This window comes from Chelmon rostratus, chromosome 14 (assembly GCF_017976325.1).
Source record: "Chelmon rostratus isolate fCheRos1 chromosome 14, fCheRos1.pri, whole genome shotgun sequence".
Taxonomy (NCBI): domain Eukaryota; kingdom Metazoa; phylum Chordata; class Actinopteri; order Chaetodontiformes; family Chaetodontidae; genus Chelmon; species Chelmon rostratus.
In genome coordinates this window covers 13,286,514-13,314,513 of record NC_055671.1, presented here as the reverse complement: position 1 = coordinate 13,314,513, position 28,000 = coordinate 13,286,514, and the positions used below count along the sequence as shown (strand labels likewise).

The 28,000-nt window shown below is 42.0% G+C and overlaps 1 protein-coding gene across 4 annotated transcripts; it reads left to right on the top strand.

The window, feature by feature from the left end:
• The first annotated feature begins 109 nt into the window (after nucleotides 1-109).
• On the top strand, nucleotides 110-27,574 carry synj1 (synaptojanin 1). 4 transcript variants are annotated; one of them, XM_041951696.1, is made up of 29 exons: nucleotides 110-238; nucleotides 1,219-1,376; nucleotides 1,603-1,689; nucleotides 2,130-2,397; nucleotides 2,667-2,892; nucleotides 5,354-5,437; nucleotides 5,811-5,888; nucleotides 8,180-8,241; nucleotides 10,324-10,420; nucleotides 11,099-11,274; nucleotides 11,361-11,442; nucleotides 11,539-11,691; nucleotides 12,951-13,107; nucleotides 14,325-14,516; nucleotides 15,096-15,180; nucleotides 15,525-15,665; nucleotides 15,758-15,950; nucleotides 16,040-16,198; nucleotides 16,319-16,475; nucleotides 16,718-16,844; nucleotides 17,028-17,240; nucleotides 17,332-17,410; nucleotides 17,647-17,812; nucleotides 17,904-18,083; nucleotides 18,528-18,656; nucleotides 21,362-21,414; nucleotides 21,512-21,701; nucleotides 21,810-22,120; nucleotides 23,964-27,574. In XM_041951696.1, exons 2-29 carry the CDS (start codon nucleotides 1,253-1,255, stop codon nucleotides 24,984-24,986), a joined length of 4,992 nt encoding a protein of 1,663 aa, XP_041807630.1. In that variant the 5' UTR covers nucleotides 110-238; nucleotides 1,219-1,252; the 3' UTR covers nucleotides 24,987-27,574. The 4 variants fall into 4 exon arrangements, with proteins under 4 accessions (XP_041807630.1, XP_041807629.1, XP_041807632.1 ...); XM_041951695.1 differs by having other exon boundaries at nucleotides 12,942-13,107; XM_041951698.1 differs by lacking the exon at nucleotides 5,811-5,888.
• Nucleotides 27,575-28,000: the final 426 nt, after the last annotated feature.

The window sequence follows — 28,000 nt, the reverse complement described above, 5'->3', positions numbered from 1 at the left end:
TTGACAGACTTTTATTGGATATTAAATGTGTACGAGGGACACGCATTGGATTGAATTTGCAAAATATTTTATTCACGTACTCTAAATGCTTCCTTTTCGTTTGTAGGTAAGCGTGTGCTACCATTTCATATACGTTAACACGAGGTAGGCGTGCTTTGCGTTGGAATGTACCATTTTGCAAACACACCGGGAAGGATTTTGTTGTGACAGCGGAGTTACAAGCCGGCGGGGGGAGACGGTAAGTCGAAATCCATAGTCCCTCCAATGTGTAATTTAAACCGAACCTATAATTGTAAGATAACGCTGAAATTTGAATGTTTGTACAGGTTTATATGTTGTACATGTCCGAGTAGCTCGAATTTCTGTTTTAGTAAATGTCAGCTTGACATCCCGGACGTGCAGGTAGTTCCACCATCAAAATACCGTCAGCTAGCGGATCGTAGCTATCTCTGTGATTAATTTAGCTAACTTAGCTAACGGTGCTAGCTAGCGTCAGACAGGTGAAAGACTGCGACCTCTATTTTGTGCTTTATTATCGTAACCCTCTCGTTTTCCTAACGTCAGTTGGTTTCCCCTCGCACAAAATCTAGCATTAAAGCTAGCTGGCGGGTAAACGTTAGCGTTAGCTTCGCCCGCTGCAGTTGCACTACATAAAGTCGTGACTGACCGTGTCAGGATGGATGATATTACAGTCCCTCGGCCTAACGTTATCGCTCACAGTGCGCCTGCTGCCTATAATCTCCAGTCACCTGCGATATTCAGATCAAAATAATATTAGTTTGTCATGTGTGGGCCTCGTCTATTTCTGTAATTGATAGTGCGTAAGGCTTCTGATTTCGCAATGAAAGTTGTTTCGTCAATCTGAATCACGCAGTTTGTAACGTTATTGCCTAATAATATGGCAATTTCCTCAATGAGTAGGAATTCATTTAAACCCAAATTTTGTACTATCTGCAGTCAGAGTGGTGTACAATTGTCTACATTTAGTTTTTGTAACGTTCAATCACTATGTTCGGTACATGCAACATAAGAAGTCTGATTTTTTTTCATCCAAACAACCTTAAAAGCGAGCGCTGTGTGGTCAGACCATACACCTCACCATCAATAACAAATAGAGCGTCATACACACTGGCAGTCTTCAAATGAACATATGTTGTGTCTTATTGGTAATGTATCTGATCTGATCTGATCTCTCATTCATTGTTTTTTGACTTTCAGGTCATAACATAGGTTTATACATCTTGGATCAACAATGGCATTCAGCAAGGGATATCGCATCTACCACAAACTGGACCCACCCCCCTACAGTGTCATAGTGGAAACTAGGACCAGGGAAGAATGCCTCATGTTTGAGTCGGGGGCTGTTGCTGTTCTGTGTAAGGCATCTTGATTGATTGCATGGTCGTGGGAGATTATTTAACTACTCTTTAAACCCCAAATAAGGATGCTACCAGGGAAAGACAGCTATAAGAGACATAATGACCATCAAGTGATGTACCATGATTCTGTGCTATGATAAAATCACAGGCTATATTTAACTGCAGGTGTCAAGAGAGAATATTGCAGGTATTTTCCTTACATTGTGTTGCTTTTGTTTTCTAGCGGCAGCAGAGAAGGAGGCCATTAAAAACACATACACCAAGATTGTTGATGCTTATGGAATCCTGGGTGTCCTCCGCCTAAACCTGGGTAAGCTACAGAAACATCTTCTCTATTCGTTGCTTCTTGTTGCAGAAATTTCCTGTTTCCAGTCTAGATTCTGGCCCCCAGTTTCTTGTGTGTGTGAGGGCCCTCTGCTTTGTAGTCCTGTTTCTGCTTACTTATAAGCTGCTTTCTCCTGTCCTCTACATGACCTTGAATGCTCTTGTTATCACAACAAGGAAAAAGCTGTGTAAAAGATTAAAGCTCAGTCTTGATGGTTGAGATTTGACAGGCTGGTGATTTCATATAAAGGAGTGGTGCCAAAATTGAAATAACCATTTCTTGTCCAGTCTCTTAAAGCTTAATCTTTTGTTGTATTTCTTCCTAACACATCCTTTATGTCTGTCAACATACTGCCTCCTTTTTTCTTTACAATCCACCACATATCATGTGTTCATCCTCTCTTTTTTGCCACATTACTTCTGCAGGTGACTCCATGCTGCACAGTCTGGTGGTTGTGACAGGATGCAGCTCTGTAGGGAAGGTGCAGGATTCTGAGGTTTTCAGAGTCACACAGACAGATTTTATATCACTGAAGAATGATCCAGGTGATGAGGACCGGATCGCTGAGGTGCGAAAGGTTCTGAACTCAGGACACTTCTACTTTGCCTGGTCTTCAACTGGAGTCAGTATGGACTTGAGTCTCAACGCACATCGCAGGACCCTAGAAGACACTACAGATAACCGTTTCTTTTGGTAAGAGTGTGAAATGATTAATATTCCCAGGTTATAAGGAGACTAGTAGACGGGTGTTTGGCTATAAAAATGTCAGAATTAGTAGTTATGAACTAAGTGCATGTTTTGCAATCTGCACTGTCTTTGTGGTGTAATAGTTTCTTCTGAGTGTGTGATATGGTCGGGGGGAGGGCTGTGTGATTTGCAACTAAGGTGTGAAAATTCACTGCTCACACTGAATTTGTTTGTGTGTTTGCTGTTGTGTTTGTCTTGATGTCATAAATCAATAGGAACCAATCTCTGCACCTGCACCTGAAACACTATGGAGTAAACTGTGATGACTGGCTGTTGAGGCTGATGTGTGGGGGTGTGGAGATAAGGACCATCTATGCAGGGCACAGACAGGCCAAGGCCTGCATCTTCTCCCGCCTCAGCTCAGAGCGAGCCGGCACACGATTCAACGTCCGAGGAACAAATGATGATGGACAGGTGGCCAACTTTGTGGAGACCGAACAGGTGACTAAGATCTTTGACAGTTTTTCTGAATCTCTCTTCTTGTTTGAGAGGTGTTATGATGAAAGGCTGGTGATCAGAAAGCAGTTTGCATCAGTTTTCTTTATCTTCGTTGCAGTACTGTTGTCAGGTGCCAGGCAGAGTAAGGCAAAACATGAGACAGAGAAGGAAGTAGTTACAAACATATTATGCCACACACTGAAAAGCCATTTTTTGTCTGTCTACTTTATTCTTTATTAGAGCAGTATAATAAAACAAAAGAGTTACACACTATGAGAGAGAAGAATGTAGCTGCACATGGTATGGTAGTACAGTGCCAGGTAGTGTTAGAATAGGCGTGAGGCTTGTTTTTTCCACAGTTAGATTAGGTTTCAGAGTGTGCCAATCCCATTGTAAGCATGTTTTGCCCGGTTATGTGCGCTCTGTGGTTTATCTTGTACTGTATGAGCTATGTGTTAGTGTTCTTAGTGAGTGAGAAAACATTTGTGCGGATTTGGGTCGAGAAGTCGGCATCAGGATTGATAAAATGGATAGAGCTTGCTGCCAGTTCACTGATGGTTGTGTCATATTTGCATATCAGTTTGAAGACCTTCAACGGGAGATTTTTTTGTTTTGTCTATTTTTTTCTTTGGGGAGATTGATCAAAATTTATCATGAGATTTGACTTGCAGATTGCAGAAAAGTGTGTCTTTCCAATGCCAGACTTCTGGACGAAGAAGCCAGGGTATTACTCTTTAAAGATGTGCCTAAGATGTGTGTTATGCCTTTTTCATTTAAAGAGGGAAAGATGAGACTTTTCTTTTTTTGTTCAGTAGAAAATCTGAGTTATTGTAGAGTTGGGGTGAAAACTGACCAAAGTGGTGAAAGTGTCCAATTTGCAGTTTTGTGGAAGTTGCAACCATGTGTGAGAATCATTGCTATTGTATAGATTTCTGCAACAAGAGTGATGTTTGATTAATTGCCTGAAGAATGATATGTCTGTAATTTTAATAGTATTGCACAAGGTTTGTTTTATATCTTTCCAGGTTATGCCTGATTGGCATCTCTTGGGATTGTTATTATATGGTTTCTATTTTTTTTTTCGAGGTGGATTTTTTTTTTTCCTGTAAAATTGGGAAATAATTGAACCTTCAGATTTGAACCAGGTACTAGTGGGCAGATAGGAATACTGGTCATTTATCTTGGGTGTATTGTCATTTTGATTGTTGATACATTGATGGTTTCTTGTAATGATAAACTGTGCTAGCTGTTCAGTGAAAATGTTGAAAAGAGGACAAGAGTGAGCATCCTTGCCTGGTGCCCCTGTTCAGTGTGAATCTTTGTGATGTTGCTCTGCATACTGTTAATAAATGATAGGCTGAATAGTCCAAGTACTGGCCTTCCACATATCCACATTTGGCTATAGAATCACATGACCTTGGTTAATACAGTCTATTTAAACACTGGTTATCTATTTGCTCAGGAGCAAACCTAGTGCAGCCTTGTAGTGAAGGAGTATTGCTATAGCATATTGTGCCGTCAGCCGTCAATAATGACATTGTTTAACACTGATAATTATAGATGCACTGTTAACATTGAAACTTCTAGAAAAACTAGGAAAACCACCAGGGTGGTGATGGTAATACATCTGCACACTGATTTATTGGTCAAGTTTCAGTCTGAAATCTTTTACTTTATAGTACTACTTCCTTATTGAGTAAACTTCAGTTCAGTCAGTATTTCACTTTAATTGCTGAGAAACTGTAAGAAGACACATGTATATTTGAATATGAAGGGTTATAGCTCTTCATTGTGGAAAAAATGACTCGGTTAGCATTTTCCCTTTTTGATAGTTCCTGTTTCAGGAAACTAACATGAAGCTGTAGGTCTGACAGAGTAACTAGAACTACTGTAATTACACAGTGTAATGCAGTACAACCACATCGATATTTGCTGCCTCAGACATTACCATAGAGGTCATTCAATGTGCCCGAATAGAAAGTGAGCATTAGTAGCTTCAGATGTGTTTTGGTAATCGCGTGGTGTTTGTGTTGGATTATATTGTACTGTCAGGTCTTCTGGTCATTTTGGCCAGCCCTTGTAGTATTGACAACTTTTAGTCATGCTGATTAATGATTTGGGTCCCAAAAATATACTGTCAGCACAGTGCGGAAAATTTAGCCCCTCTACATATGACACACTGCCTGACGGTCTGATTTCTCCTTTACATTTCCTGTTGTGAACTCTTTCCCTCTCAGTATTATGTAATCATATGGAAATGATAATTTTGTTAGTTTCTTGTAGTGTAAATGTTTTTACTCTCTGCTTTTGTTCTTTTTGTCCCCTTATGGTTTTTAGTGTTTTTTGTTTTTGTCCATCATGGGGCGTTGTGATTATGTCTGTTTTGAGATTATAATTTTTCAACTACATGTGTGCATTGTCACATTGCCAATGAACTTAACCAAACTTTCCTTTTTTTGAACAGGTTATTTTCCTGGATGACAAAGTCTCATCCTTTATACAGATCCGTGGGTCCATTCCTCTTTTCTGGGAACAGCCAGGAATCCAGGTAATGGAAGCTAAGTCTATCCTAGAAAGCCAGCTTTGAATCATGAATGTGAGGTTTTCAAATATTAAGCCATATTATATGAAAATCATATAATATCCCTCGTGTTTATGTAGAAGCTCTTGACCATTTTGTAAATGTTGCAGTTGTAGATACGACTCACACAGTCTCAGTTGATTGGACAGCGTAAGCAAACACTGAACTCTAATGAAGCCTACACGGAGCTCTTGCAAAACAAGAAAAAAGAACTTTCATTAAAATATATTGTTGGTATTTGTGTCTGTTGCAGCAGTGTTATGGGGAAGAAAATTCTCCTCGTAATTAAACTGGATATCTTTATTCTAGTTTTAACACATTTTATCCATGCTGTGTTCAGAAAAAGTCCATTAAGGGTGTTTTGTTGCAACTGAATGAGAATCGGCATCCTAAACAGCTGGATGAGAACCCCCACCTGGTATAACTTTTCTTTTTTTTTGTGCTTTTGCTGGTGCTGGTGCTTTAATACTGCAGATGGGGGGTTTCTCTGTGCAGTGCCAAAGGGCAGGGGTGAAAACCAAGGCAATCCCATGATGAATTTTTATCCAGGTCCCAAACACAGTACCTGTCAAGGAAATGTTATTTTTGAGATTTAAAGCAGGAACTAGGATCACCCATTAAGGGTACACCATAAACAACATCAGTGGGATCCTCCTGCCCTTGTCTTGACATTGCACAGACCAGTGGATTAAATCAGACGTGGGGGAGGTTAATGATAGATATAGTGTTTGGTAAAGGGCATTTTTCTGTTTTCCTCAGCTCCCAGACTTCTTTGGTCAGGTGAGAGCCTGTTCTGAAAACATCCCCAAGCCACTTCTCTTTCACCTAGTCCGCTAATGTTCCCCAGACAGCTGGATAGGTGTTAATTGATAATATGGAAAAAATTAGCTGTTAAGTCTAAATCCAGAGAGGCCAAGACCATATTTGTCACCTATTCAGTCCACGATATCTATGGTTTGGTCAAAACAGAGGGTAGTGGGCTCGGAGTTGTTTTCAGACAGAACTGTAGACCTCCTGCTTTTAAAGCACTGTTTTAGCTCTTAGCCCCCTTTTACCGATTGTGGCTTTGTAGGCTTATTTTCTCCTCCCCATACTCTCTAATTCATTCCCTGAGCAGGATGGATAGTTTCACTTTTTTTTTTTTTTTTTTTCCAGAAGAAGGGTCATTCACCTTTTTACAGTTAGTGTACATTAGAAATAGTTGTCTCAGTCATACTCGTCACATAGTATCATAAAACCCTGCTGGGAAAGATGTAAATCAGTAAAGTTATAGGGCTGCCCCCTGTTAATCGATAAGTTGTTAGAGTCCTGGTTGATCCCAAAATCTTAGTTGATCATTTTTGTATTGTTGTTTTGGGCAAATATCCATCAGTGGGATTAATCACTAGTGGAAAATAATCAGATGTGGCATCACAATAATATTCACAAATATGATTTATACATTAATCAGCACTAAATAGTCCATCTAATCGTCTGCATTTGAACATCTAATGAATTCAATAATTACTATGATGTATAGTGAACTGCCAGTTTCTTTCTGTCAAGGATAAACCGAGGAAGTGGCATGAAATATGTATGACACTCGAGATGTTATCTGTTTAGTTGGAGTAAAATGTGAACAGGTTTTGGTCTGAGGTGTACACCTGTAACCCGAGTCCTTCTCAGGAAGTTATTAAATATGCATAGCATAGACCTGCACAACAATAGAGAGAAGAGAGAGTGACAAAATGGCAGCAGCATGGAGCAAAATGTCTGGCCCTGCCAAATACTGACCTAGACAAAATAGTCGCATACAAACACTCAAGCAGATAAATAAAAAGCAGAGGAGAACATTAGCAGGTGGTGCAATAGAAAGGGAGAAACTGGAGTATAAAGACACAGTAAGAGTCAAAGTGCACTCAAGAGATCACAAAAATGATTCCAGAGAAAATGCAGTGGTAATAATGATTGAGTGGTGAAGAGCCAGACTGCATGCATGTCGCTTGTGACCTGAACTGAGTGACCAGTAGAAGGAAGTAGGGGAAGAAACTGAATGACGCAGGAATGAATGACATTTAATTTTCTTGATGAGAAGCTATTAGACACAAGAAAGAGGAGATTTGAAAAGCAAGCGCAGATTAATACGGAAAAGTAGGTAATGTTTGCGCACAGACACAGATGTGTAGGGAGCAACAAGGGAACAAGTCTGGACCTGCAGTGCAGAGTGAGTAGACTTCTGAGTAACAGCCACTGAGCAAGGGTCCTTTTAAGCCTGCCAAGGTGTGGTCATGACTGCTTTACTTCTCTGTAGGCTATTTTGTGTTCCCCGCGATTACTTTGTCATTACATTACATTATATCGTGATACAAAGGAGAATTGATGAGACCAAAGGCAAGCAGAGAGGCTTTAAAAAGGTGTTTGAGAGATGACAGCTGACATGATTTTTCTGCTGCTCAGTGTCTTTGTCTCTGTATGAGCAAATCTCCCTCTGCTGCCCCTGTGTTGCTGTCCTGTACCATTCTCTGATTTGCCACACTAAAGGTCTTGTTTCCACTGTTCAAATGTTATCCGAAATTTCTGTCCCAAGTTCATCCTTCACCACCAGGTTTTCTGGTCATCTGCAACGTGTGTGTGCTCGCCCAACTTTCCTGTAAAGGATTTGATTTTAAGTAAAGAAGGACATTGTGACTTGCCTCTTTTTTGTCTTCTCTCGTTGTCTCTGCTCTGCAGGTCGGCTCTCATCGTGTCAAACTCTCAAGAGGATTTGAAGCAAATGCTCCAGCATTTGAAAGGTAATTTAAATGTTCTCTGTATGCGTAGCAGTTTTCAGCTGCTTTATCTGGCCTCCAACAGATTACCGCTCCCCTAAGGAGCAGAGGAGACACCATAATGCTACGTCTCCTGCAGTTTCAACCCACAACAGAGAAAAGCTCCAGATTCTTGAAGGAGAAGATGTTAATTGAAGTGTGTCCTCAGAGGACGCTTTATTGCTGGCAAGAGAAAGGACACATTAGTAGCCCTTGATTAGCTGTCGACCTTAATAACCTGTATTTTATATTTGCAGACAGTTTCTTTGCAAAAGTCTGTCTTTGTCTTCTTGCACGTCTCTTTTTGCAGCGAAATAATTTTACTGTGTGTGTGATTAAGTTTGTGCATGCGTGCATTAGAGCTTTTTATAACTCAACATTTAGCAACACAAAGTATTGAAATTTTTCACCTTCTATTCTTTCAGAGACTATTCTCTCATTTCATGCCAAATGTGTCTTCTCTGTAGTTGTATTCTTCCAAATTCTACTCAACAAGTTGCAAAAATAGTTATGCTGCAGCTATGGATCAGGCACTTGGTTACTCATCTTGTCTTAACTGGCAGTAAATAGTGGAAGCCAGGTGGGCAGTGACAAATACAGTTTATTTAAAAAATTCGCCTTGTTTCTTACAGAAAATAGCCGTTTACAAATACCACAGCATAATTTGAAGAGTAAATGCTCATGAAGCAGTCAGTCTGATACCAGAAAATCTATTTGTATATACACACATCTCTTGGTGCTATAAACATAAAGTCTGGAAAGATTTTCTCCTAATCATTCTAACTATAGTATAATATGTGGACAAATTCATTTAAAAATTGAATTGTAATTTTGCTGCCTGAAGGACAAAGTTGTCCTTTGCTTTCCATGTCAGCAGACACATTACAGATGCATGGTCAGCAACAGAGCAGTACTTTACTTAAGGGCGCCCACATCAGATGGATCGTCAGTGGGACTAAACCCAGGCCCTCGAAGGAAAAGATTGGTCTCAGAGCAACAATGCTGTTCACTCAGTTCAAGGCAACATATTGCTGGAAAGCTATGAAGACCACCTGTGGTTCTTTCATTTCTAGACATCTTGGACTTTAGAGGATGGACTCAGCAGGGCTGAGCTCAGTATTAATGTCACGTTTTTCCCTCTGCTTATTAGTGTCTTGTATTTAGTAACATGGCAAGACAAGCATGTCAGATGGTACACCATTTTGTAACAAATTAGTAATGTTTTCACACTGCAGGAAGCAAGTTGTTGGCAGCTATTCTTCCTCAAAAGCTTCCCAGATCGGGACTTACAACTCTTCCTTTGTAATATCTAGTCAGTTTTCTGCAGTGATGATTATATCTCTGTTGAAATTCCTGAGATAGCACAGGGCCAACAATAACATCTCTTTCTAAACATGGCCACAGTGGCGGAGTATAGCTTAGATCTGCTTGTCTCTCTGCTGGAGATATCTATAATATATTAAACCAATTTGAGATAGAGGCTTGAGCTCATTCAAATTTCTCCTCTTGGCAATGTCCCTTCCTTTGTCCCTCCAGTCTCTGCAACATTGCAGAGCACATAACCACCCTAAAAAACATAATTTATGTAATGTATTCCCTCAGCTGTTTAGGTGCAGGTGTCACAGCTGCATTGAAATCCAAATGAGCAGTAAGATGTATACATTGCACATTCATATTTCACTGTCGAGTCTAAAAGTGAAGCTTGAATCCACGTTTGCATGCCATTGTTGATGTGTCATTCCCTATTCAAAGTGATTTCCATTCCTTAACCACACGTGCTGTACAAGTAGCGTTTGAGAAAATCATGAAACAGGCCTGTCAGTGGGTTTATAGTCCTGGGTGGTTAAAAAGTGTGTATTGTGTCTGTGCAGTAGAGATGTAGCAGGTGTTGAGATGCACGTTGCTGTGCTGCTGAGTGATAAACTGAGAGATCAAGCTTAAACGCTGGTAACAAGAATTAAGGCTTTAATATGTTGTGATAAATGTTGGGATAGGTGCACCATTAGTTTGTGATGTTATTTTAGACTTTAATAATGCTGACTATGTGAGTGTATATGCGTTGTCCAGACACTTCACTGCACTGCGGAGGTTGTACGGTAAACAGGTGATCATCAACCTGCTCGGGAGCAAGGAAGGGGAACACATGCTCAGCAAAGCGTTTCAGGTGAGCGGAGCCCTCGTGATGTTCCTAACAAAACGGATTTAGTCCAGAACACACTGGCAGCAAACAATATGTGTGTCAAAACAGTTGATGCCTTTCTTCTCTTAGTAAAACCACACAGGAATTCTCTCTTATCCTAGTTGTTCAATTTCTTATGTCACAAAACCAGTCACAGGAAACTTTTTGTTGAGGTATAAAACTACACTTCATTAAATGATATTACAGACATTTCCTGGTTAGCCATAGCTGGAAATGTTGGTACTTCAAGTAGGGATTCAAGTGCAATAACACAACAACATTTTCACTTTTTATATATTATAGTTCATAAGATTCGGTCCTGTTGACATCTAGTGTGGGCTGTTTTATTCACAAAGCACTTTTACGTAGTCCTTTAGTTAAGTTGCAAATACTTCATCTATTTGGTAAAACTTACTTTATATATCTTTCCTATTACTGAGGGAGCAAGGTCGCTAGTTTTTGAAGATATTAGCTGAGCCCTAGCCCCTAAAACATGACCTGCTTTTTCACAGATTACAATCTTTACAATTAAAGATTTAACAAACAAAAGATAAACTAATGTAGCTTTGTAGGTACAGGCAACTCACCTTGCATGTGCACTGTTTTTTGCATTCAGTTTAAATTTCGAGGAATAAGTCCTTTTCCTCTCTGTGCCACTCTCAGAGTCACCTGAAGGCATCAGAGCATGCAGCAGCAGTGAAAATGGTGAACTTTGATTACCATCAAAATGTGAAGGGAGGCAAGACAGACAAACTTCACAGTGTCCTCAAACCCTACCTCAGCAAGTTCATCGAGGAGTGTGGGTTCTTCTACTACTCTGGAGAGATGGGCATTGCAAGGTGAGAAATCAGTACCGACATGTATGAAGTAGTAGATAATTTCATTTTTGTTATTGCCTCCTAACATCATAGAATGTGTTCTTTAGGACTCAGGGTGGAACTATTAGGACCAACTGCCTGGACTGTCTGGATAGAACCAACAGTGTCCAGGCATTTTTTGCCCTTGAGGTAGGACACTTGCTTTTTGCTATAAAATAACAAGAATAAGTCCATTGTGTTTTTAGTGATGGTTTTAGTCTAACCCCCGGTTCCTCACCACACCAGATGCTGCCAAAGCAGCTGGAGGAAATGAGTCTGACGGAGAAACCCCAGCTGGTGGCCAGGTTCCAGGAGGTTTTTAGGACCATGTGGTCTGCCAACGGAGACTCCATCAGTAAGATCTACGCCGGCACCGGTGCCCTGGATGGCAAGGCCAAGGTATACCATATGGGCACACTAAATCCACTCAAATATAAAAGTTCACAGTAAATACCAATTTATTAATTGAGGCAAAATGTAATGCTCAGCATGTTATTAGACCTGCCCTTTGACTTCCATTATTTTTACAGATTTTATGAATTTTAGCACCTCATCAAGCTCTAATGGTTTCTAAGAGTATAGCTCAGCCTTGTAACAACCTCCTCCCAGCCTTTGACATTGGCTGAGGACATGAACTGTGAATGACAGCATTTAATTGAATAGACGATGTAATAAACACTTCGTGCTCGTCCAACTAAAAAGAAAATAAAGCTTGAGCTGATGTAAGATATAGATATTTAAGTTTGGTCCCCCTTAAACAAAACCTTTCTGCAAATTCAGTTATTTTTATTTTAACTTTTAGTATTTTGGTACACCAAACCTGAGGGAGGTTCACAGTCTCTCGCTCACCTAACTTGATGTCAATATCAAATGTGCTCATAACAGCCTAATATATGAAGTCATAGAAGGGGAAAAATGATAATGGCTAGTTGTACATCATGCCTGCAGTGCAGAGGTCTGCATGCACAGGTGATCCTCTCTGCGTGTAGAACTGTGTGCTTCTGTTTCTTAACTCTTGTGTGCTGTCTTTTTCTGCTGTCTTCTGGAACTCTCTACATGTGTGGTAAGTGAACAAGCCAGTTGATGTTGTTTTTGAGCTGTGGGTCTTTTTCTGGTGCATTATTGATTTCAGTGTCTGTGGGTTAAATTATGATGAGAATGGGACCTCTTTGTTTAAATAAAACTTGATTTTATTTCCCTTGAGGTGTCTTGGTGATGCAAACTGTCTTTACCTGGCAACTCTCAAAAGTTCCATGGAGATCTCTGATGTACAGAAATCTAATTAAAAGGAAAATATCCATCGTCCTCCATTGCTGAGTGGTCATTCTTTCTACAGTATCATTTCCAATTGTTGCCTAAATTATCGGGCAACATCTGCCTTCTTGATTTGATGAGCCTGGAGAAATCAATCAAATCAGACCACGTCACACATCAATCAGTGAAATTTTCAAGTTGCACCCTGTGAAGCAGGTTTGATCCTTCAGTTCAAAAATCTATATGACTTGGATCTCTGATGTGGTCCTTCTTTTCTTCTATTCAGTGGTTGGAGTGGGAAGTACAGACTTTGTTCAAAGTGAGAGTGTACCTAATAATTAAGATGATTTTGTCGAATCCTTTTTAATATATTGTGTTTACGTGTCTGTCTGTAGGCGGGGAAGCTAAAAGATGGAGCTCGTTCTGTGACAAGGACCATCCAAAACAACTTCTTTGACAGCTCCAAGCAAGAGGCTATAGACATACTGAGGCTGGGCTCCACACTCAACAGTGATTTGGCTGACAAAGCTCGGGCCTTGCTCACCACTTCCAGTCTTTACGGTAATTCTCTACATGGGTAATATGATGTATTTTATTGAGTCGACAGATCACATCTTTGCTCCATATAACATGTTGCAGCTTCTGTGCTTTGTAATTGTAACAACAACAATATAATTTCCTTTCTGCTCGACCAGAGGGGGGAATTCTTTGAATATTTTGACAAGTTTTGACCCGTATCTCTAACCCTTTTCGTCAGAGGCTTCTCAACACAATACAAGGGTTTGCCTGCTCAAGTGGGAAGTGTAATCTCCACGTGTCAGCTCTCTGTCCCACTGAGATTAATACTGACCAACTGCTCTGCTAGCATTATCTGTTGAAGCACTGGTTAACCCGCCCTTCTCTCCCTTCTCTCCCTCCCCTGCTCTTGCGCAAAATCTTAGTCACTGAGCCCGTCTTACAATCAGGTATAGTAACTGACAGACTGCCCCCAGCGGATGGATCTTTTCATCCTGTCATATAGTTGTCCTATCATTTGTGTTTGGAACTCATTATTTTTTATTCATTTATAATCCAATGTTGGTAGTGGTTTAACCCTGTCAGTTGCATATCATCCGGCCTTTGCAATTGTGGTAAAAAAGAAAAAGGATGCTGAATTTTGCAATGAAATTTAACATCAGTTTGAGTGGAAAATTCTACACAGAAATCAACCATTACCAATGTTGATTATTTGTTGATTATGCTGTATTACAGCACACAATTCTGGTTTGTATCCTTTCTCCCATGTCCCATGTTTTAGAACAGGGGTGAAGGACCTTTTTCCTATCCTATTTTAATTTTTAGAGCTTTAAAAAAAATTCAAATTTTTCACGGAAGGGCGCAACACTCCGCTTCTACTTTTGTTTTCTTGACAGTCGCTATGACGTACTGTCGTGATATCAAGCACAATGTGAGTGTTGTGTTCAGGGACCACTCAGAAGGATATTTGTGATATTTTCGTTTATTGTTGAAAAAAGTAATTGCCGTCTAGAGAATTGTTTGTATTTCTCAGTTGCTTTTTTATATTTATAAATTGCCTCACAGGCCGGATCATACAGTCTCGTGGAGGTTCACCACCCCTGTTTTAGGTCATTGTTTCAGTCTTCCTCTGTTGTATTTGGATGTTCTCCCATATATTTTATTGCTTTTTACCATTTTGGTTTGTTTTCCTGTGTGCCACCCTTCCTGCAGACACACACACAAACATTTTACACTCTAATCCCACTCTCCTCCTTCTACAGCCTCCCCAAGAGTATTGCTGGGAATGTGTCAAAACTACCAGAAATACACAAAGCCCAAGCAGATTCGAGTGTGCGTCGGCACCTGGAATGTCAACGGGGGTAAACAGTTTCGCAGCATTGCTTTCCGCAACCAGACACTCAACGACTGGCTGTTGGATGCTCCAAAGAAGGCAGGGCACCCTGAGTTCCAGGGTATGTCTGTGTTTATTTATCTGCAATGTGGTGGTAAATGTCTCAGGAAATTTTCAGACTGCTGATCTTTATTATGAGGTTAATGGAATAGCTATGCTTATTTGCTTTCTTGCTGTGAATTAGAGGAAAAGACTGACACCATTCTCATGTCTATACACTAAATTTGAAGCCGCAGCCAGCTTAGCTTAGCATAAAAACTCTGCCTACGAGCACGCCAGCCTACCTACCATTTAACACATTATATCTCATTTGTTTTTAAAAAGTGTAAAAACAACCCGTTGTGGATTTGAGGTTATGTGCCAGATGGCAGTAACTTTGTAGAGTCTCTGCAGGCTGTCTCATTAATGGCAAGACTTCAGAAAGTCACTGATGTACTGTAGCTATGATGGTTATTAGAGTGGTATCATCTCCTACCTCTTTGCAAAAATTCTCAAGTAAAAGTATTTCCCAAAATGTCAAATTGTTGCTTTTAAGATGCAAAGCAATGCAAAAAAATGAAATGGCTATATTACTCACAAAGTCTTTCATCATTTTGATCAGATACTGATGTGTAACTTTTTGTCATTTTTCTCTTCACAGACAGCAAAGCCAACCCAATCGATATCTTTGCCATTGGTTTTGAGGAGATGGTTGAGCTGAATGCTGGCAATATCGTCAGTGCCAGGTATGTGTGCCAGCTTCCTGCCTGAGATAACTGACCCAACTTTGTTGTGTACAAGAACATTTGTTTCAAAGGTGGCCATAAATTATTTCAGATCCTGAATTTGAGATAATAAGGTCATTAAGATTTCAACAAACCCAATATGACATGTCCAGATGTGAATTATTTTGATTTTATATCCTGAAAAAAAAACTGAGGATGTTATAGTATCTTAAGATTCAACATGATAAAATGTTATTCCCTTTGACTCACTTTTTGTTCTTGGCTCATCTGACTTTTTTTTTCTGCTTCTTTTTTTCTGCTTCTTTTTTTCTGCACTATGACACATCTTTCTGTCGTTGTCTCAGCACTACTAACCAGAAACTTTGGGCAGCTGAGCTACAGAAAAACATATCACGGGACCACAAGTATGTGCTGCTTGCTTCAGAGCAGCTGGTGGGAGTGTGTCTATTTGTTTTCATCCGCCCACAGCACGCCCCCTTCATCAGGTATGAACTGTACACATTCTCATTAGAGGCCTTCCTAACTATACTGTAAATCACAGGTATGGTCACAGATTGTCATTCAATACATTTTCAAGGGATGTTGCTGTTGATACTGTAAAAACCGGAATGGGCGGAGCTACAGGCAATAAAGGGGGTGTGGCCATCCGCCTGCTGTTCCACACTACCAGCATCTGCTTCGTCTGCTCCCACTTTGCTGCTGGCCAATCACAGGTCAAGGAGAGGAATGACGACTACAGCGAGATTACACGCAGACTCACCTTCCCCATGGTAAGAACTATGACATCAACAAGTGAATTTTAAAATAGTTTTTTTTCCCCGTATCATAAGCATAACTGCATTCATCTTGTGCTCGTCAGGGTCGTCTGTTGTACTCTCACGACTACGTTTTCTGGTGTGGAGACTTTAACTATCGAATCAGCCTGCCCAACGAGGAAGTGAAAGAGCTGATCAAACAGCAGAACTGGGATGCCTTGACAGCTGGGGACCAGTTGCTGGACCAGAAGAATGCTGGTTTGGTATGATCTAAAGGACATGTGATCACTAATGACTTCTGATTCCGTTCCACAAAAACAGTGACCCATAATGCCGAGCCTGGGTTTTTATAGCATGTGCTAATGCAGACGTGTCCTCAACAGGTTTTCCGAGGTTTTATCGAGGGAAAGTTAGATTTCGCCCCCACCTACAAGTATGACCTTTTCTCAGAGGATTATGACACAAGTGAAAAGTGCCGCACACCAGCCTGGACTGACCGCATTCTCTGGAAGAGGAGGAAGTGGAACTTTGACAAAACAGGTAAGACGAGAGTCACTAAGGATAAATCTAACCAGCCCAAATAATCTCCTTCACCTCTATCTCAGACCTCTTCACTGAAGACAGCATTACAACGCTGACAAAAATATATTTTAATCTTTTTTGTCCCACTGTCCTGCCTGTCTTCTTTTGTTTTCTGTTTTCTGTGTGGTAGAATAAATCATAAGGATCCTTTATATGTTTGTGTGCTTTTGTTCATGTATGCATTTGCCTATGTTTTGCAGCTGAGGAGATGAATGTAGTAGGGGCGTCTTCTACATCTGGGGAGAATGAGGAAGATCCAGATCACCCCTGGAGTCCTGGGACTCTGAAGTACTATGGCAGGGCTGAGCTTAAGACCTCAGACCACAGGTACGTGACAGCATATACTTTATATGTAAGTTTGCTGCGTTTCATTCTCATGGCACATCTGTGTTGTGTTTTCAAGTGGAACCAACTGATCACGTAGACCCTGACATATAACAATGCTGTAAACAAATATATGTTATTTCTCTTTTATCAAACACCACCTCAATGTCTCCTGCCTGTCTCTAGACCTGTGGTTTCAATAATAGACGTGGACATCCTGGAGGTTGACCCGGAGGCTCGGCACCAGGTCTACAAAGACGTCATTGCCCTGCAGGGGCCTCCGGACGGCACTATTTTGGTGTCGCTCTGCTCCTCCGGCCCCGAAGACTACTTTGACGATGCACTCATAGACGAGCTGCTGGACAAGTTTGTTCAGTTCGGAGAGGTCATCCTCATCAGGTGAGCCTGACATCCGTAACACAGACGTACAGACAGACCTGGATCACCTTCAGACAGTTAGACTGCATTGACAATGTCCTTGTTTATGTAGATTTGTTGAGGAGAAGATGTGGGTGACTTTCCTGGAAGGTTATTCTGCTCTTGCTGCTCTGTCTCTCAGCGCTTCCACTGTAAGTCATCACTGATTATATACATAACTTCTAAGCTATAGGATTGCTCCCATTAGTCATAACACTTATAATGTAAAGTGTGTATCCATCTCAGCATAGCAGTTTTAACTCAAAGTAATTTTAATCATTCCTGTGCTTTGAAGATGGGTCTCATTAATTTTGTCTGTCATTTTTCTGAAACACTTTCTCACCAATGACTACCTTTCTCCTGTCTATGTCTCTTGGTTGCATTGTAGGTCCTTGGAAAGGTGATTGACATTCGTCTGAAGAGTCCAGGCTGGATCAAGAGTCTGGAGGAGGAGATGAGTGTGGAGAGGATCTGCGGGAGCATTCCCACCTCGGCCAGTTCCACCCTGCTCGCTGAGGACACGGACATGGGCGACGATGATTACGATATGGAAGGTGAGGAGTGACCAGCAGTCCTGATGCGTAATGAAAATGTGGATATTATAAATGAGAGTTTATATTCATGTTTTTCTGTCTTGTGTACCAGGTGATGTAGACGATGAGGTGGAGGAGATCCTTCCACAGCACCTGCAGCCTGGAGCAGGCTCTGGCCCCGGATCCTCCCCCCTCCCCTCCCCCCGCAGTAGTCCCTGTCCCTCCCCCACCCATGGTGAACCGTCAGCCCCCAGCAGGCCTAGCCGTGGGCAACCCTCCCGACCATCACAAGGTAAAAGTAGCATGACGCACACCTGAAATCATGTTACTAAAAGTACAGTCCAATCATCTGCTGAGGCTCCAGTCTCTGCCTGCTGGAATATAAACTGTAATTTTGTTCTGTTTGTAATGCATGGAAGCAGATTTAAGTCCATCAACAATGAGGAGAGAATTTCCAGGTAAAATGTAATGTGTGATGAATTAATTTCTGTTTAGTGTTAGAAAGCTTGTGGTGTGTCTTACAGTAAATTCCTTTTGAAACACGTTTTACGGTGCAGTATTAAAATGTGTGCAGTGTTTGCCTCATCTTATCTTTGATCTGAAGCTGTGCACAAAGAACTAATTGTAGGACGGCACATGGCTTGATACATGTTATACCAGTGTAAAAATAACATGTTAAAGTTGTTCCTCAGTTAAACAGCTTTTCTCTTCACCTCTTTAATTTTTGTCCTTCCAGGGCCTCCTGTTGACTTCCAGCCTGGTGCCCCCACAGCTCAAGGCATGGAGCCCAAACGTCCACCTCCCCCTCGTCCCCAGGCCCCCCCAGCCAGACCGGCACCCCCTCAACGCCCGCCACCACCTTCAGGTAAAGTGTCATCCTTTACTTTCTTGGATACAGTTGATTAAAGCCTAATCATCTCACATTTGAATCACAGAAATATAGCCTACAACCTTAGTCAGAGCTGCTAAATACTTAATTTTTCAGAATGGTATGGTATGGGGTACTTTAGGCAGGTGTTAACATTTTCACCTTTATCCCACTGCTTCGCCTCATTCCTGAAGGAGGCATGAGCCCTCTGCCAGTTAGAAAGGACTCTGGAGGTAAAGTGATCGCTGTGGAACTGTGTGTCTATGTGCTGACATTGCTGAAGCATTTAAAATAGTGGCTGCTGTTTTCCATCTGATGCTACACACAGAGAAGCAAATTGCATTAGTGCTGATTCAACAAGCAGTCATCATCGATAGTCCAGTGAAACACATAGCAATACTGTCACAGAGGCGCTCCTGAGCATGTAAAACCTGACTTTAGGCTTCATATATGACTTCTGGCAGTTTTACTACAGTTTTTCCTCAAACTTCCTGCTTTATTGTCTCTTGGCTTGTCCTTTTGACGTAGAATAGCCTGCCCACAGATGTGATTCAGCTCACTGAGGTCTTTTCAGCCCAATAGGCATAGTACAAAGTTAGTTTGCAATTGATTGTATGATACTAAAAAAAGTGTGTTTATTCACTGAATCGTCAACATAACAACCTACACGTGACTGGATGTACACACCACTGGGCTGTCCTTTGGTTTAGAAGTGGAAATAGGCCAAGCGATTGCTGAGTCATGCTTGACTGTAGGTGAGCAGCTCCTAGATTAAGTATGTGCTCATGAGGTTTTTGAATTGAGAGTTGGTGAATGACCACATAGGTCCACATAATATGTGATTTTACAGTAATATCCCTCTCTTGAGGTATATATGTGAGTACTTTTGTAGTACGTGAATTTATTTAATGTGGGAGTAGCTGGTAGATCGTGATGTATTTTTTTCATACTGTGCCACCAACATGGCAGCTGAAATCTTTTATTTTAATCTATTTTTTTTAATGTTTTTTTTCTCGTACTTGACTTTAAAAATGCTGTTTCCCCTATTTGACTTTAAGACTGTGGCAAGTGTCCCAGCCCACTGCTTGGTAGGAGAGGCAGTGAAGGTAACTGGCGATGTGTCTTTTAATATCATCTGATCCCTTATAGTCTCACACCCAGTCATCAATGTTATTGATGCTTTTCTGACATTGATGGGTCACTGTTGACAAATTCTGCATCATTGTGGGCCATCCTAGTCTTGTATTGTGTGTGTGTGGGGGAGAGATGTGTTTGGTAGACATAGACAAAGCATATGTATATGTGTTTGCTTATTTGAATGCAAAATAAGCAGGGAATGCAATTGTTTTTATTGTTTTTATCGTCAACATTTTTATTGGGGACTGAAAGTAAATATCAGAACTTGTGCAAGAGGGAGGATGTGCATCTTAGCAAGGCTACTTTAATCAATCGTCACATTAAAATCAGGAGGAATGAGGTTACACACATTGCAAATGTCACCTGACTCAGTGGTTCCACATAGGATACCTCACAAGTGTGCACTCTTTCATTATGGATGAATGGATGAAGTATTGATTTGGTGATTATAGTCTTTCAGGGGATGAGTTGAGTTAAAGGAAAATCTCTTTGGTCCAGATTTTAAATTGTCAGCTCAGCCACACTAATCCAGTATCATTAATGGGAAAACCCCCCTCAGGCAGGTCTCACAGCATGTCAGGCTTCACTGCTCTGCAGCATTGTTACCACCACACGCTATTGCTAGTGCTTCTTATCAAGTGTTGTCATTGGGAACACCTGCTTCATGTGAACACATTGTGTGTAACAATGATGTGGTTTGGTTTCCTTTGTGCTGCAAAGGACCAAAAAGCCCCGCTCTTCCTCGGCCAGATGCTGCTGCAGGTGAGTGCCACACAGCATGACATAGCGTCACTGATCGTAAATGAACCAATGAAGACAGAGGATTATTACTCAGTTATGTTGGCTTGTGTCTTTCCCATGAAGCCCATCTTTGTGTGGAATTTTCTTGTACTTACGTACTGGGTAGTGATAGGGAGCTAAGATTATCCCTCTCTGTCTACTACAGTCCTGTGTTATGTGTTTATGCCCTGACACAAATTAAGACTGTACCAGGGTGGAGGATAGGGTTTGGTTGCTCAGCGTATCAGTGACTTGGCTTGTCTTCACCCAACCCATTTGTATGGTGTGTGTGTGTTTGACTGAATGCCTCTGTCACAGTAAGGGGGTGTGTGGTTAGCAGGGTTGACTTTCGTTTGGTGACTGTACAGTGAAGAATTACGCAGGAGCAGACATCTAAGTCGCGTGGGAACATGTTCGCAGGCTCTGAGAGGGGTTCAGCATGAGAATAGTGAAGGTGTGCGCTTGTAAGCTGTGTGGTAAGCAGTTGGCTCACAGAACAAGGCCTGCCTCTCCTCCAGACCTCCTGCAGCTCAGGAATGACTGAGTCATCGTTAATAATGAAGTCAGCCATAGGGAATTTGGTCTGTCGCAGGTTAGGTTGGGAATGCAGTGCAGTCGTGTGTGATTTAGTAAAGTCCTTGTAAAAGTTGAACCTCCCATCTCCGTAAAACTCCTGCTATCCCTTACATATCTCCATAGGGGGCAGAGCACACATGATAAATACGAAATAGTTGGAAATATTTTTGGTGGTAATGTAGCTGGTGTGTCTGTTGTAACTCTTTCAGGTCGAGGCCAGGCAGCAGTGGGAGCTCCTGGTCCTGGAGGTGCTCCCAGACCGGTGAGTTTACAACTCTGATTATCCATAACAAAATGAGTTTGACTGTTCTTTTACTCATTTTTGTGTCTTCCTGTTCTATTTCTTCTTTGTCATCCAGAACATCCCTCCTCGTGCTGGGGTAATCAGTATGCCCCCTCAGTCCCGCCCACCACCTCCCTCTCACCCTGGAGCACCCAGACCCATCGCAGAGGTGCATCCCGGGGCCCCTCGGCCCATCCCAGACACCCACCCCGGAGCCCCAAGACCTGTGCCCAGTGCCCAGGCCAAACCGACTGACCTGCCTCTCGGTAAGGACATGGGTTTTCACAGAAGGCAGCATACTGGGTTATCGACACCAGAATGTTGTTAATGTGATGGATGAATTTAAGTCTTAATTCTGTTTCCTCCTCTCTCAGGCCCGCCTCCTACAGAGCCCGCTCCAGTGAGACCCCAGGTTCCCTCACCCATGCAGCCACCCATGCAGCCCCAACCAGCTGCTCCTTCAGCTCAGTCCCAGCTCCCACCACCGATGCAGCCCACACTTCCAGCTCCACTCCAGCCGCAGCAAGCTGCAGCTCCTAGAGGGCCTCCTCCTCCTGCTGCTGCAGCTGCCGCCCCTGCTGGGCCTCCGCAGGGTCTAGCCTCTCCTAAACCCCCACCACGTTCCCGCTCCTCTCACGCTCTGCCACCTGATGCTGCCAAGTCTGAGACAGCCCCAGCTGCACAGGTTGGTGCCAACTTCTTTCTCCTTGAATTACTGGAATGTCAGCAACTGAGCAAAGAATACTAATAATAATTATCTATCGAGTGCACTGAAATGTTTCTGCTTGCATGTAGTTAAATCATGTTCTTGCTCAAATTCTGCTCATTAGACAAGATATTTTCTGCTAAATTATGAAGAGTGCTGTAGGTGGAGACTGTGACAGTGAGAAGATAGCCTCTTTCTGCTCCTTTGTCTCACATCGAATGAGCGTAGTTGTCTTTGTCATTCTTCCTGCTTTTGTCTCTCTGATACATTTGTCTCTCTCTCACAAGCTGGAGAAGCCCTCAGGGTGACAGGTACCTGATATTAAAACACCTCTTTGTCTCATCCTCCATAGCACAACAGTCCTCTTCTCTGATGTTTCTACCTCTCATTCCCAGTAACCACCTCCTGTCTCATTTCGTAATTGATATTCCTTCCTATTACATCTTCTCCTAAGTTGTTTTAACCTTTAGTCCACTGCAAGGCCATGCATTGTTTTGTGCTAGGCTCACAAAATGGAGCATTATTTGTTTTCGTTTCGCTGGTCAACACATCAAACCATAAATGACATGAAAAAGACAGATGAACATGTGATGTTTGTGTTGGCCATTTGCCCCTCACTTGTCCTTTCATATGTGTTCACTGTGGTTCAGGTCCTGAGAGTGAGCACATATGCAATGACTTCATAATTTGATTGGACGTTTTTTTTTATTATTATTATTTCATTTATTTTTATTGGAGTTGGTACAGTATGTCGACTGTGATGCATACATCAGTTGTCAGTGTAGTAACTTCAACACAATACTGTACATGTTTGTAAATGTTTTTAAGTCGGCCTGATTAAAGGTACCCTGTGGAGTTTTTGACTGCCTAGTGGCATTATGGATTAGTAGTTTGATGAGCAGAAACCCTTGTGTGTGTGACTCAGTGCGTATTCTTACAGACGGCAGACGGCAGTCGGCAGTAATGCAAATGTGTAGTGTATGGAAGCCATGAAACATGAACAAACAGATAAAACATGAAATTACTGGATCAGTGTCTGTCTAGCACATCTAATCAGTGGCATGTCATTTTGGCCCATGTGAAATTAAAGATTGCCCATGTTTATCAAATCAAAGAGGCGGGCTGTATGACTTCCCCATATTCCGCTGATTGACCGTTAGCAGTGGTAATTCACCAAGAAATGTAGAAATGTTAACGGACAAAATGACTGATCACTGATGTAAATATGGATATAAACAATGCAGTCGGGTTGGGCCATCATTTGTATTTTCACATCGTCCTATCAAGAGATGGCAAACTTGTTTATACTTAAGGATTTAAAACAAATTTTTCACTCATGGTTATGTTAATAAGGGCTCAGAGGTGCCGCCACACCAGAAACATCTCTGAATGCACAGTAGGGTCCAGATTCTTGAGATTATTTGTATAGCATCATAGTTCTCATAGTAAATTGGTTAAAATCACCTTAATATCAGTTGAAAAACATTGAGCATCAAATCAACTGGCGATACATGATTCGATTGCCAATCAAGTGCAGGTTTCAGAATAGTCAAACATTGGCTTTGCAAATGCTTAATGAGGAAGGAGATGCATTCAGTAGGTTTGTTAAGGAGACACACTGGGTTTAAGAAAAAACACTGGATGTAAATGTGTAACTGTTTGTTTACAAGAAAGCTCCAAAGGGTATCTTTAAAATTAGTTCGAAACTTGTGGTCCATTCGTGAGTAAAACGCTGCTGTAATAATTAGCTCATGGGTCGTGTTTTCTCACAGCCTTTGTTGTGACAGCTGAATGGCACTTTCTTTGTTTTGTTCCTCCTTAGACTAATGGACTGAACGGAATCCAAAGAGAAGCACAATGGAAGCCCGACCCCCTCGACACACTCGCATCTGACCTTTTCTCCTCTTCCTCATCCCCTTGGCACACCACCCAGTCCCTGACCAGAGGCTCCTCTTTGCGTACGCCCCCCTCCGTCCCTGCTTCTAAGTTGTCCTCCAGCACCCTCCCTTCATCCTTCTCCCTCCAGTCCTCTGCCCTGTCAGACCTGCAGGCTCTTGAATCGTCCTCCTCTTCCTCACTGTCCACCCCGTCACCGTTTGCCTCCTCTCTACTCCCACCTCCTCCGGTCCCGTCTCGTAGCCGTTCGCAGGAGACTCTGCGCGCCTCCCCCGGGCCCTTCCCGACTGACCCGCTTCCTGCCCGACCCAGCAGCACCAATCCCTTCACGGGCCCTCTGGTGCAGCAGCATCAGCAGCACCGCTCGCTCACCCCGGACTTCAGCATCCAGCGTCCGGCCCCGACACCAAACCTTCAGAGGACCATGTCTGCTCTCACGCAGCCACTTGTTCCCACCTCTGCTCCATCAGCAGCCCCTGCCGCTGCACCTACATCCCAGCTCCAAAGGACCATGTCCCTGTTTGGACCATCGTCCACTCTGAATCCTACACCTGCTCCTCTGCTCTCCCTTGCCCCTGACCCGTCTCCTGCCCCCACCTTGCCTCTGGCACCTCCCTCTTCCATTCCACCTGCCCTTGCACCTCGTCGTCAGCCGCCTCCCCCTGGAGGGAAACCAACCCAGCAGTGGGTGACGTTTGATGATGATTTCCCACCTTCGACTAAAACACCACAGGCCCCCATCTTCCCTTCCAGTTCCTTAGTGTCTCAAACTCAGACTCTGCCTTCCCGCTCCGTGTTTGACTCAGAGCCCGACTGGTTGTCCTCGGCCCCTTCAGTATTCCCAACGCTCCCTCCTCCCATCCCAACGAGAACGGTAACCAGTAACCCAAAGCTCCCAGAGGGACCCAGTGACGACTGCTTCTTCCCCAGGGAGTCGACAGAAAGATAGGATCACTCTTGATACGTAAAGGGCATATCCAGATATGTATAGATCTATCATAAATGTGTATATGTGTGTGTGTATTGTACAAAAGAGACAGTATTTAAGAAGTATAGACCAATCCTTGGATTTATAACTCGAGCAGAAATAGAGAAGAGTATGAGCCTAAACGTATGTTCCAACATTACCACAGAGATGTTCGCTCGTTCCCTGATATTAACATTTATTTTAATATGAATCGCTCTGATGTTTATTTTTATTTATGGCAGCAAACATGTGCCTGTGTCTACAGTATATAATTATATAAAGTACATCTATACGCTTAAGTCATGTGTGTAACCACCTGTGCAATATCAAGACACGTCTGTGTGGCCGCACAGCGCATTGCGAGCTTTCACTGGAATCAGTGTTCGGTTTGCATTTGCTACACTGGCTGCCGCTGTGGCTCACATCCACCACTTTGACTGATCTGTACATCAGAACGGTATTTCTCAGAGTAGAGTGTAATCTGTTTTCTCTGTCTCATCAGTTTACATACGTAGAAGGCTATGCACTGCAGGTTTTACATTTGCCCTCAATTGCTTTGACTCGCAAAGAGTTGCTGTTTTTTCCTGTTCGTTTGTGTCTGAGCGGCGCAAAAAGTCATATGGTGCCCTTCCTTTTATCTTGAATGTACTTTATGTTGCACTGGGTTTTGTCATCGCCTCCTTGCCGACACCACAGTGTGAACAAGAACGGCACGAGTCACTGTCACAGTCAAACCGTTCACTGCAGCAGGACTGATGCTCTGTAACATCATCTCATCCACTTGATAGACATTTTGTTTTCTCTCTATTCAGTCATCATTCTTTGTCTATGGGCTGGTACGCTTAGCTAAATAGCTCTTTGTAGCTCTGTATCAAAACCTATACATAGTGATTATGTATAAATGTATGTTTTCCATATGGGAACTACTTGCTTAATGTGTGTATGTGTGTTCGTGATGAACGTACCAGTGGTTTGCACAATGTAACTGATATGCACTGAAATGCTGTGTGTGCCGTCTTGGTTGTATTCTTGTTGATGGCAGAATGACAGAGGTGAGAGCCAGCGGATTGGACAGATGAGAGGGCTTTTTGACCTTTCCACCTCTCGAGTAGTTTGATCCTTTTTGATTTTTATCCAGAGCATTTAACCATACTATTGTAAATACAAAGAATGTGGCATATGCGTGCATATGCTTCTGTTTGCGTACGAAGATGATGCGATTTGGGTCTGTGGTCATGACGGCAAGGACATGTAATAATAAGAGGGCACTTTTTTTTACTTAAACTTTTGTTTATTGCAAAGTTAATTTCTAGGAACATTTACTCTAAATAATCTATTGTTGCTACTGTGGTGAGAAGTTATGTGTTGTGTTTGAGGTGCATATCGTCCGTTGTGGTGTTTGTGTTTGGATGTGAGTGTATGTACAAAGTTAAGAGTGGGATACCAGAGTTTTTTTTTTCCCTAGTAAGTCTTCACACATTGTATTTGCTCACAGGTTCTGAACTAAGAATCACTGTATTCACTCACTCATGGCTTTAACTGCATTCCCACCCCTGCTTTTTTTTTCCCCCACAAAGCACCCAACACCTGAGTGAGAGTTCCCCAGTCGGACCCAAATGCATCACCAGATGATTATTTCCAGTCGTGTCCTTCCCAGGCGCGGCATGGTCCACATTCCAGACAGTAGTGTGATTTGAGTGTCGGGTGTCAAACTCCACCCTTAATATCTAAACCATGTCTGTTTCCTCCGGTTGAGATTAATTGTTACTGAGCCTCGCTGATATCATTCATGAGGTGTGTGTAGTGTTGTCAGAGGTGATGTGTCAGTATTTTTCCCCTGTACTACCTACTTCACTCTTTTCACTTCCGTTGACTGGTATTGGTCGGTGCCATTGTTGACAATGATGACAAGCAATAGTTTTGCAAAAGGATCAGTGAGAGTACAATCCTCCCTAACACAACACAGCAGCTGTGTCAGTCTACTCAGATGTTGTTTCTCCCCAAAGCCTTCAGAAATGACCTAACTGGCTGAAATGTCTTAAAAGCATTCTGATGATTCATGGAGGGCAAAACATCTGACCCAAGGAAGTACCAGCTAACTAACGCTTCTGCGCTTTGTTTAAACACTGTGTAAAAAACGTAAAAAATAATCTTCATTCACTGCACTGAGAGCAGTAGCTATCTATGTAAGCAAGTGTATCAGGTTGCCTTTGCTTACATGTCGTCATCTCTGAAATGCATTTATTGTGTTATCCAAATGTGTGCAGTAGATACTGTATCTACATTAAAAGTAGGTGACTAGCCAGCGCTTTGTGTCATGTCATGTTCAAGATGAGATTTTATAGGAAACAAATTGCTCCTTTTGTGAGGTTGGTGTCCCTTTTTATGGCTATAATCCATAGTAAATAAGAGTCTGTGTTGTTGAACATATTCTGTATGTATTCAAGAGAAAACATGAAGCTGCGATTCATGTTAATATCCAATGTTCCATATTTTAAGTGCACAGCCGATTGCACATTTATGTACGAAGCAGTTTATGTTGTATGTATGCAAAAATAAATGTAAGTTTACCTGAAGGTTGTTTGTCTTTTTTTGAAAGCAAGCTGTAACTTTATTGCACATCATGTACAGACATGTTGCCATCTGTTTGTTAATGGAAACATTTATGTTTCTACAATAAAATTGTGTATATTCTATATGCTCTTTGATTTAGATAGCCTTTCAGGTCCAAATGACTAAATGGCCTCTAAAATTTATATTTATAAATTTATATGGACCTAGGGCTCATGCTGGGGTTGTTTGCACCTAAAACAAAGCACCTTAACTACTAAATCGTCTGTATCATTAGTGTTGTGTCGTCTGTATTTTGCCATCAAAATCATCTTATTTCACATTCTATCAGAATACAACATAATACATCCATATGTTGATGATATTGAACCAATCTTTTTTACTAGTGTTAACTAATTGGTGCTGTTTCCTATTTGTATTGTTGT